Here is a 12202-nt window from a genome sequence, read left to right on the forward strand (position 1 = left end):
TAGACCTCATAATTGTGTGAAAAATAAAAACGTGTTTGTTATAAGCCATTGCGTCAATCTATGTATCAAACATTTATCCAGTGTTCTTGGTACAATTTGAAAAACAAACTGCTTTGCCAAATTGAGGCAAGAGGTAAAGCATAAATTTTTCTAATTTAGTTAGGTGATTAATGAACTAATGAGTATTCAAGGCAAGTGCTCAGAAATGGAGGCAAGTCGATTATAGTACTTTTGAATTAATGGAGAGCAGATTGTCATTATTTGCAGAACTCTAATGTAAAATAATTATGCTGGCACATCTCCATTGCTGTGTACTGTTTTGTCTACTCCTGTAATGAGTACTTTAGCATGGAAGATCCTCATGGACATCTTTCTCTTTGCTCTTGGCTACCATTGTTTTATCCCATTGGGAAATGAGAAGCTTAATTTTTCTCAGTAAATAAGCAATAATGATAGCATCAGGTGGTCTCATAGGCCTGAAAATATAAAAGCTTGAGCCAATCTTATCCCACTTTTTTTTTCTCAAGGCAGATTTTTTTTAAATGACTGGGATTGGCAGCAGATTGTCTGGTAGGATTGTAAAATTGGTATGCTTAATTTAATTTATATTCAGGAAAGCCTTTCCAAATTGTTCTTTGCATTTACCATTATACCTCTTAGATTAACTGACACCATTTTATTTTTTGACAAACAGATTTTGAGTTTTTTGGAATAGTAATTGTGTACTTTAACTTTTGCAGACTTACAGGCTCCAGAACCAGAACACCTGCTCCTCAGAGCTGTGCACTCTGATCTGCAAGATCCAGGAGGACAGCCCAGCACACTGTGCTGGCTTGCAAGCCGGTAACATAACTATCCTTATGTTAAGAATTATTTAAATAGCAAGAAGAAAAAAACCTTTTGGTAGTGAAGGTCAGGAAACTGTCGTTGCTTTGAATTTTCTTAGCACCTTTATGTTGTTAAGTTTTGAGGCTTGCTTGTTTTTCTTCGTTTGCATGTCAGAAAAGATTATTTAATCAACCTCTTTAACACTCATTTTTTTCTTGGCATCTCCCAGGTGATGTCCTTGCAAATATCAATGGTGTGGGCACCGAAGGCTTTACCCACAAGCAAGTTGTTGACCTGATCAGATCTTCAGGAAACCTGCTAACGTAACTATCCGTTTGCTTTAAAAATGTTACAGTCTCTCATAATGCCTGTTGATTGAATGAATAGACTTATTGTTCAGCATCACAGAAGAGCGGCAGTGCACCATAACTTTGGGATTGGATACAGACATTTTTATCAGTTCCTTTTGTTTTTCAAGGTTTCCTCAAACTAGGACATGTTGTCAACATCTGAAGTCAGAGGACATTGATAGCCCAGACATCTGAGTGGCAGGGAGAGCATTTACAAAATTTTGATATTAAATTCAATTAAACTGGTACTCATTTTCTTTGAACAACAGAAAATAGCCCAATTTCCATGGTTGATATAATCTTGTGGTTAGAACAAATGAAAAGGTCAGAAAGGTTGAGCTTTTTCATCTTATACAACAAGCCATCTAAAACTAGAAAAGTATCTAAAAACTAGATGTTTTTCTCATCTAGTGGTCTATTTGGAAAGAAGAACAAAGTCTTCCTACACTTCCTACTCTGCACACACACACTCACACCTGCTACTATTCCAAACTCACTCATAGGACATCATCTTCCCTACTGGAGATTTGACTGACTTTTCAACTATACTATCCCTAGAACTTAATAAGACTTCAGTATTTAGTTAAAAGATGGAATTCATTCATTTGTTGAAATGATAATTCTCAAGCAAATACTATGTTTCCAGTTCTGTGATGGGCTCAGGGGAGATGGAAGGAGATGGATAAGAAAAACCTGCAGAAATAAATATTTTTGATATTTCAATTTTGATAACTGCTATGAAGAAAGTACAATAGTAAATGGGATGGAACATCAACTTGAAAAGCTGATACTTTAGCTTAGGTGTTTAAAATGGTCCTCTCTGAGGGGGTGGAATTTGAGCTGAGGCCTAACTGAAGAGAAGGATGGTTACATTAATTCTTGGTAAGAGAGCATGTAAGGTACAGAGAGAGGTCTCTGAGTTGTCAAAATGGGCTTGGCACATCCAAGGGAGAGAAAGAAAGCCAGTGTAATTGGTGATTGGTGAACTAGGCGTGGTATAAGAAGGGATGAAGACAGGGAGTTGGCCTGGGGCAGAGTATGGGTCTACCAGCCAGGGTAAGTAGTTTAGGATTTATCCTGATTAAGGTAGGTCCTATACTTTCTCATTTGTTTTTCACAGCCACTCCACGGAGGTTAGTTTTATTCCTACTTATAGATGAAGTAATTGAGGCTTAAATGAGGTTTAGTTAGTAAGTCACGAGGTTGGAATGTGACCATTTACTCTGAGTGCCAAGATCTCTTCAGCCACATCACAGCTGCTCATTACAAGCTGCCAGTAGAAAATCTGCTGGACATTCTTCAGGGATTCTAGTCTAACACTTCAAAGGACGTTTTGGGTGTGTCTAGGAGTAGTTTTAAAAGATGACTGATGGTGACAAAGGACTGAGTTTAACTGCTAGCATTATGTCTTGGACTCTATATGGTTTTTACTTTGCAAATTCAAGCTTCCCTTTACCCTGAACTCATTGGATCCATGGAGTTAGAGTCGGTCCTCTATTACCACCAGAAGGTTGGTAATAGTGAGCAGACCTCAGGTGGATAATTAAGAGTTATCCACTCTTAATGGGCGGAGGGCAATGGGCAATGGGTAGAGACAGTTGGAAAGTCAAAGATCAGAAAAATGAGAGACTGTACTAATACTCAAGAGAGTAGCCAGTCTCGGCCTGAGGTTCTGCCTATAGACATTTACTGCTCTGGCAGGTCAGATCGACATTACAGATGTCGATGGAACAGATTTGCAGGGATTCTCACCATTGTCCAGAATCAGGACTGCCCCAACGAGAAAGCAGATAACGTCTTGGCTAGCTGTCATCTCATTATTTTGGGTATGATGTTATTAGAAATTGAGGAAAATTTATCTCCACGTTTAATGCTATTAGTTTACCATGCCTTGAAAAATTCTTGCATCTTTAAAGAGTAACAGCTTAATTGAAGGAATTTGGGACCAATGCTTTAAAAATGCATAGGTGTGTGATTCACACCTGAAATTTATCTTACTCAGATTGATGCCTTAGTAGTCAAAATAAAGGCCTGTAGTTTGTGCCCACAAAACAAATCAATCACTCAGGACAGAACAAGTCTTTTATTTTATTTTATTTTTAATTTTTAGAAAGGTATAGGGAGAAAGAATACCATTAAATTGACAATTGTGGAATTAAAGTTTTTGAACTTAAAAGTTTTTGAGGTGAGACACTCATATGAAGGTTATTATCTGATAGTACTTCTGGTTTTATTTGTTCTACTTCCAAAATTAAGGCAATTTACAGGTATAAAGGCACCTGGCATCATGGGAAGGAAAAGATTTGTCCATTTCAAGAAATAGCACATTGATGCCACTGCTTAAAAGTCCCAGTGCTTGTTGTTGATGCTGTGTCCCTCATGCATAGCAGAGTGTCTAAAGTGTGAACAAAGTGTCCAATAGACATTCACCCAAAAAAAGAGGTGATTCAGCCAGACCCCACAAGGACAGATTCTTGTAAAGAATAAGTATCATTGCCACACAGCGGCTTATATAAAATGAGCTACAGTTTACCAATTAACCAGAATCTTTCAGTGACCCTCTCAAGGGGAGTTGGTTTTTTGCTTGTTTCTTTCTTTTTCCTATTTTCTTTCTTTGAACATTGTTAAAAGATTTGGGCTGTGTCCAGGCCCTTTCAGTGCCAGAATTGTAACATTTAAGGCTAGTCCCTGCTCAAATTGTAGTACTTTCTAAGGATGGTACTTGTTTGAATGGCTCACTCATGCTAATACTCCACCCCCTTTCTTTCTTAAAACAGGGTGGAGACTTTTAATGGAACAACAATTCTCAAAAAAGCCGAGCTTGAAACAAAGCTGCAAGTTTTAAAGGTAATTTAATTTAATACAGTGAGATATGTTTTTCATCCTTGAGCGTATGAGTGATAGAATAAAGATCTGTTTGAGGAATTTCATAGCCCTTCAGGATGAAACATCCCGAGGAGTATAGCCTGCTGAATTATCAAGAGCCACAGAGTTAGCTTCACAGGAAAATTAAGTATCACAAACCAGTGCAAGTCACTTCCTTCCTCCTTCTGAGTGTCTTTCAGGCTCAGCAAGTCAACAGGTGGTCACATTAGTTAAAGAACGTTTCATTAGAGTACCCATCTCTCTTGATTTACATTTTGTTTTGGGAAAAAAAACAAAGAAGGAGGAGCTGGTCTTTTTGTCATTTTGTCAAGTGCTGCATGTGTGGGCAGAAAGGCATGGACTTTTTGCTTTCTATTATCTTCCTCTGTGTCCTTCCTTTCTGCCTCATTCTTACTACAAAAATTATCACCGGTACTCCTGTGACTGCCCTTGAATCTACTTCCATTGGCACGCACACTATCCAACTTTGGAGAAGAAAAATAGTTTTTAGGAGTTTGTGCACAGTGGAGGATGTTAAATAAAAATTCCCTGGGGTGGCTCTTTGAGAGGTTTAAAAATCTTAACAGACTGCTGAGGCTCTGCTAGGCCTTGAAGTCCAGACCACTCCTCCAGTCCCAAGTGACTCTGCCCCAGGGCCGCTCCCTGCAGGGCACTGAGGCAGCCCCTCTGAGCAAGGGTCCCGCACTTTACTACAGTCCGGCGGCTCGCTAGGGCTTTGTTTAGCAACAGCTGCCATTATTAGTTTTCTTTATGAAGAATGCACTTTAAATTATTGAGCCCATGAGGGTGGAGTTCTATGTATTATTTATATTTTATTTTGTATTTGTTTCCCCAACCTCATTCATGAACAAGTCCCATTTTCTTTGTCAACATCTTGTTATGTCACTTATACCTGTGATTTTTTAGAAATAAATTTGTAAAATCCTTTGAAAAAATTTTTCTGTTTGATTTCCACAGAAATTATAGAACAAATGAGATTAATTGACATCCTTATGGTTTTCACTTATCTTATTTCAAACACAGTTGAATAATTGGAGATTAAGGGGCAACACTTTCATTATCTACAGATAGTATTATTTATATCTATACAGAAAAACCTAAGGGAATCTATAAACATTTTATTAGAATAAAGGGAGTTCAAAGACTATTGGGTTTAAAAACTAAGTATAATAAATTTAAAAAAAATGTTAAATTAATAGATTATATTTATTAAGAAAGAAAAATTAGAAGTTCATAAAAATTAACAGAATATATGTAAAATTGTATGCATAAATCAGAAAATGTTTTTAAAGTAAATAAAAGAGTCTACAAATATTTTGTTAGATTTACTTTTTTATGACTTATGGCTATGTTCTAATTATAGTTTCTTTACCTAAAAATTAATATTTTGATTGAGAGAAGTATATAGGTATGTAAAATAAATTTTCTATGCTATTACCCTATTCAAACACCTTGCTAAGCTGTATAATTTCTAATGAATTATTTGTATATATTTTGTGTTTTCCATAAAGATAATAATTATCTGTTAAGATAACATAAAAAAGAACATTTTGTTCTTTTTCTTACTAACTGGCTAGGGTCTACATTACAATGATGAATATACACTATCATTGTTAGCATCCTGGTTTTGTTCTTGACTTTAAAGGGAATTCTCTTGACTCTTTCACATTAGGAATAAGCTATCTCTATGAACATACTTTTCAAGTTAAAGAGGCTGCCTTCTATACCAAGTTTGCTGGTTGTATTTATAGGGCTTGTATACTAAATTTTACCACATACTTTTTTTGCATGTGTTAAGATGGTCTTCTCATTTTTTATTAAAAAAAATCTGTCAATATGATGAGTGACATTTGAAGATTTTCTAATGTAAAACTACCCTAGCATTTCTAAAACAAACCCAATCTGATAATAATTTATAGTCTTTTAAAAATATATTTGTAGATTTGATTTGCTAACATTTTCTTCAGATATTTGAGGGTAGCCCTACTTTACAAGTAGAATGGCCTGTACCTTCCCCACTACAGGTTATTGCTCTTTAATTTTGGTGTCACATTTACTGTACTTTTAGTGTGAGCTGGGGAGTATCTTAATCATCAGGGCTTGAAGTTCTTTTTTGGTGGGGATATTTCTAAATTCTGTTTCAGTTTCTTTATTAGTTATAAGACTGCTCAGACTTTCTATTTTGGTTTTTTTTTGGATCCAGTTTTATTGAATTATGTTTTTGTTAATAAAATTTAAAAATTTTCAGTTTATTGCATGCATTTATAATAAAAATTCTATTCTCAGTTTTTTGTTTTCTATAATAACTGATTATATCGCCATTTTTATTTGTACTACTTTTTATGCCTTCTCATCTTTTTATTTCTTGGTAATTCTCTCTAGAGACTTGTTGAGTTTTTTTTTCTTTTAAACAGTATTTTGGTTGTGGGTTCAATCCCTGGTCAGGGCACATTTAAGAAACAACTAATGCATGCGTAAACAGAACAGCAAAGTGGTCTCTCTCTCTCTCAAATTAATTTAAAAAATAAATAAATTTAAAAAACAGATTTCAATTTGTGCCAATCTTTTATCCTTTGCTGGTTGGTTTTAAGCTGTTCTTTTGTCTTTACCAATCTACAGTTTCACCACAATGTGATTATGCCTGAATTCATTTCTAAATTTATACTGCTTAGAACTTCAAATTTTCAGTGCCCTTTTCATCTAAACACTGGTGACTTTCTTTAGTTTTGGAAAACTTTCAGCTTCATCTCTTCGAATATTCAATTGACCCTTTAACAGCGTAGATTTGAGTTGTATGGGTTCACTTATACATAGATTTTTTTTATCTTGTAAACAAATGATATAAACCTATGGCATCAATAAATATAGCATAGTACTGTAAATGTATTTTCTCTTCCTTACAATTTTCTTAATAACACTTTCTCTAGCTTACTTTATTATAAGAATATAGTATGTAATACATAGAACATGTAAAATAAGCATTAATCAATTATATATGTTATTGGAAAGGCTTCTGGTCAATGGTAGACTATTAATAGTTAAGTTTGGGGAGTCAGAAGTTACATGTTTATCTGCAGATTTTTCACTGTGCCAGGGTAGAAGGGGCTCCCACATTGCTCAAAGGTCAACTATACCTTCTTTACCATTCCCTGAATCATCTTCTGCAGTTCCTGTTAGACATAGTATTTTAGAGTCTCTTGATTCACCTTCCAAGCTTCCTAACAATTCTTTCATATATTATGTATTACTATATCTTTTTGTATTGTTACTACTATATCTTTTTTATATTCTTTTTGAATTCCATAGTAATAATAGCTTCAGTAATGTTGTCCGTGTTCTGTATAAAATGTGTTCTTTCTATTAAAAGCTCATTTTTTATTTTCAAATAGCTATTTTCATGTTTATCTGTTCTTTTTGCTTCAGATTTCTTATTCTTATTCACACTGACATCATTTCTCAGAGAATTATAAATATTCTCATTTTAAACTCTTTATTGACACTTTTATTTTCATTTTTATTTGGAGAGAATCCATGTACTGATTATCAATTTTATTGTTCTTGTTACTAAAGTTTAGCAGGTGTTTTGGAGTTTAGATTGCCTATTTCCCTTGCACGGTGGCCTCTTTCTTCCACTCAACATGATGGGCAATTGCCTCCACGATACACTTCAGAGCTCCCAATCCAGAGCCAGGTCTGGCAGCTTGGTTGCCTTCCCTGGAGGGTCAATGTGCTGCTTGGCTCAGGTCATGAGGCTCAACTTATGTGCTCTTGCCCCTATAGGTACAGGCTCTATGTGAGCCACAGCCACCATTAGGTTCTTTCTCCAGACTCCTTTTCGTGGGGGTGGAGCTTTAGCCAAAGTTCTTTCCTCAAGCAGGAAAACTTGTCTCTGTCCTGTGCTGCATAAGTGCATAGAAACTATATATCTCACCATAAGATCCAAATTCCTCACTACCTCTTTCTGTTTCTCCAAGTCCAGCAGACCTTTGGGTTCATTCCTGCTTACCATCTTGCATTTCTTTCCCTTCTCTAAACTTGCAATTATGAGATTTCCAGTTCATGTCTTGAGCCTCATGTGTCTTGGGTCTGACCTATCACGGGGGTCAGGCTGGCTTGCCTTTCACACAATGACATTTAGTTTGTATGTCCTACGTAAGTGTGCATTCTGTTCCTCAAAGACTCCTGTTTTCAGGAATTCCCTTTCTCATGACCTATGATTCAAATGTTTAACATGAAAATAGTACATCCAATGGGCTATCTGGGGGGGTTACTTTTTTCTAACTCTGTTATTTATTGGGTTTGTAGCTCTTGGGAAATATTTTGCTACAGTGAACCTTTGTTTTCTAATCTGGAACTTTTTTGGACAGTTAGGAAAATTAAATAGCATGTTATCCATGAAAGCACTATAAATATAGCAAAGCGCCATGGGTATATTTAGCTTTATGTGTGTCTCATATAGATTGGACACATTGTAAATATAGCCAATTGAAAATATCCAGTCTGTGATAGTTGAAAATTGTTTCAGGAAGCCGTTCTTTTATAGGCTCATTCAACCAATATTTACAGAGCTGTGCTAGGTACCAGGCACTGGCCTCGACACAGTGAGGGGATGTGGCCAGTATGGTTAAATCTCCCATGCGCTGTAATTGTCTTCTAGTGGTGAGAGATTAAATTTGTCCAAATACACAACTGTGATGTTAATATCAGCCAGAACCAGACTCTGAGAAAAATAGGGAAGCTTAGATACAGACTAAAACTCTTAGTCACTTCTACATATTTGCTCTTTACACTGGTATTTTCTTGGTTTAAATGACGACATACTTAGATGACTGGGCCAGATCAAGAGATTAGATATTTTAAATGCTTTATATATTTTTCCCCCAAAAGTTAAGTATGTGGCAAGCCCTGACTTTGTATTACTGGATAAGTAGGTGCAAAAAATTATACAACTTGCTTGTTTCTCTGTATTTAGTTTTGATTGTCAGGCTAGCTTTGTGTTCCCCTAATTGACTATACACTTGCAGGAGAGAAACCTCTCTAAGAAAGAAGAAAGGAGTTGGTATACAGGCCAGATCTTGTTAGTTCTATACTCCTTGGTTCCCTAACTCTGACCTCCATGTGACTGATGAAAGCTTTACCCAGATAACAGCTGTGATGTCGGTAGCCTGGCAGTCTTATAGCCATATAGAGACTTCATTGTACTGCAGAAAGAACAAGAAATTAATAGATCTAGGCATTTTATGGCTTGAATTTATTGCTTGCATATTATATTTGCAACCATAGGATTGCTGCTAAATGTTACTGTTATCAAGGATTGGAAAACCCTGCCCTGTGATTGTTTAGCCCCTGAATTGAGACAACAGCTATTTTCCCTTTAAACATTCATTTTCTTTTCCTTAGGCCTTCCCCTCCCAAATGCACTTCTTTTTCTATTCCTTCTCATACCTTATCTGCCCTTTCCAACAAGGCTGCCTTTCCTCTGGCACTGGTGTCCACAGGCAAAGCTGAGCTGTGCCTGACTGCTAGGCTGGCTGTGGGCACCTGAAATAGCAAAGGAAGGGGTGGAGTAGAGAACAAACAGAAGGAGAGAGAATGAGCCTTTAGCACTGCCTTGTGAGTTGCCTTTGGCCTGTTTGGCTTTCAGTTCCCATCACCTCAGCCCAGTCTGTGGGCTCGTCCAGGCCTCACCTCCCATCTTGATCATCACATCAGCCACTTCATTCCCACCCTGAGCTACTGCTCTCATGAGTTGAGCCGCCAAGGAGGGATGCTTAGCCGTGTTTTAAGTTTAGCCTTCCAAGGAAGCCTCTAAGAACAGGTTGACTTCCCCTTTTTGGTGTAGAAAATAACAAGATGTCTAACAGAAAAGACTTTTGGTGTTCCAGGCTTAGAGGATGAGGATGGTGTTTACTGAGCAATTACTAAGATCTAGTCACTGTTCTAATTATTTTATAACTACTGACTCATTTAATCCTCATGATAATTCCAGGGATTAGGTTCTGTTTTTGTCTTTCTCTTGCATTTCATCGTGCCTATGAGGGGAGCCTAGATTGGAGATCCTTGTCTGAACAGAGAGTAAATGGACACAGATCCAAGCAATCTGGTTCTATAATACTTTTTAAATGAAAAAAGAATAAATGTCAGTGTTTCTATTGTCTACTGTTTTTATTGTTTCTGTTGAAATGATGTCATCATTTCAACTTGTTGGTGCTACTAGATTATTTCTTGAGAAAATAGTATTCCCAGTATCCCGCTTTTATACAGAAAAATATCTTTCAAATGAATGGGAGGGTTTTTTAGTGCTAGAGAGAAAGGAAAAATTTTAATGAAAAATCTCAACACCTAGAAGTAAATTGCTATCTTCACTGAGGTTTCCTAATAATTTGCAAAATTTTTTTCCTCAGCAAAACTTGAAGAAGAAATGGGTGGAGTTCAGAACTCTGCAGTTACAGGAACAGCGCCTGCTTCACGGTAAATATGATTTCCTGTTCAGAAACCACACTAACATTTCACCCTTTCAGTAGTTCTGCCTCTAAATTGCTTTGAGATTATCATCATTACAAGAAAAGTTGTCTAGCATGGATAAAGCATACCAGGTTGTGTTTCTTTGTAATGAAATACATAATGAAATGTACATATTTACAGTAGAATAAGGCAAGTCACATCCCCTCCTCCATACACATAACACACGTGCATAACCACGCACACACACACCTGTGTGCCCACGCTTGCAAGAGTCACCTAGGGATTGTAGACGAGCAGTTGGAACAATTGTCTGATTTCAACAGATGAATGAAATTCCTGAGAATGTTCATGGCTCAGGGGCTTCATAGTTCTGAGAAACTCTTGAGGCTGGAATGGTAGCACACATCTTAAGTAGAGCTCCTATCATTTGTTCAAATTGTGTAGTTTACATTAAGGCAGAGAAATTCTTCTTCATGGCCTCCAAACCCAAGACAGAAATGTGAATGATCATTATAACAGTAAATTCATGGTTGTTGCTATGTGTACAATCTAAAAGGAAGAGGTAAATTTAAAATTTGTTGATTTTACATTAGCTATGTGAATAGTGTAACCTGAAGAATGAACTTATATGTACAAATAACTTATTGAAACCACTAGCTAAGTGGGTGTAAAATATAGGTTTTACTTTCTTCATATAATACCATGCCTACAATCACTATTTATAACCTAGGTGTCTGTCAAAAGTAAAAATCTGTTTACAGAAAAAGAGATACATTTAATTTTTAATTAGGCACTAATGTTTGTCTTGGAGGTTTGTGTTGAAGTTGTTTTTTAATCAAACACATGTATGAGCTATTTCTCTTTTTATGTATTTAACTTATTTAAAAATTTTATAATAGATATTTTTTGGGGTGTGAACATTGCTAGTAAGACAGAGGTACAGCATTTAGCTACCTCTTGGATTTCTGTAGACTTGAAGGTTTGGAAAAACTTTGCTTCCACTTTCAGAGCATTCTGGAGTAAAGATGGGCTTTGTCTGGGAGTCTATAGAAATGGCCTTGAAGAGATGAGGTCCTTCATTCAGAATCAAGGAGACTGTCTCCTCATGAAGCCATTGTTGTACATGTTTTTTGAGAGTTCTTCTTTAGTTTACTTTTTTCTAGACCTAGACTAAATATTCAGGGCATGAGATTTTACAAAACAGCTGCTCTCTAATCAACTCATTGCAAGATGAAATAAAGTAGGTTATATTAACAAAAAGGAAAAAATATGATTAGTCACTGAGCACTGGCCATACTCCACCTTACAGATCAAAAGGAAAATAAAATCTCCTTTTATATTGTCAACCAAGGACAAAGGAGAGCAGCAGTATAAACAATCAACACAAAATGAAACTGTTTCTGAATGAGCAATATTCTATTACTTTTCTTGAAGTAGTTACAGTCTAGTTACAGTCATCCCTTGGCATCCATGGAGGACTGGTGCCAGGATCCACCCCTGTGGATACCAAAATCTGGGGATGCTCAAGTGCCTTCTATAAAATACTATAGTATTTGCATATAATGTATATTTACATATAGGCTCCAGCAGGGTGTGCCTATATTCACTTCATTTATGTGGGTTCAGTATAGTGCTTGGTGCAATGGCAAATTCAAGTTTTGCTTTTTGAAACT

At 36.3% G+C, this 12202-nt stretch overlaps 1 protein-coding gene across 5 annotated transcripts in view; it reads left to right on the plus strand.

Annotated features, from left to right (window-relative positions):
• The window catches only part of LOC123813229 (cytohesin 1 interacting protein), a 63897-nt gene that overhangs the window by 47398 nt on the left and 4297 nt on the right, over positions 1 to 12202 (plus strand). For all 5 annotated transcript variants that reach the window (XM_045830234.1, XM_045830261.1, XM_045830252.1 and 2 more), the window contains 4 exons: positions 741 to 843; positions 1058 to 1151; positions 3956 to 4025; positions 10469 to 10535. In XM_045830234.1, the coding sequence (XP_045686190.1) occupies positions 741 to 843; positions 1058 to 1151; positions 3956 to 4025; positions 10469 to 10535 (334 nt within the window). The remainder of the gene's footprint in view (positions 1 to 740; positions 844 to 1057; positions 1152 to 3955; positions 4026 to 10468; positions 10536 to 12202) is intronic.

The sequence above is a fragment of the Phyllostomus hastatus genome, unplaced genomic scaffold (genome assembly GCF_019186645.2).
Source record: "Phyllostomus hastatus isolate PE091 unplaced genomic scaffold, TTU_PhHast_1.1 phas_contig_1, whole genome shotgun sequence".
In the NCBI taxonomy this organism is placed as follows: Eukaryota; Metazoa; Chordata; class Mammalia; order Chiroptera; family Phyllostomidae; genus Phyllostomus; species Phyllostomus hastatus.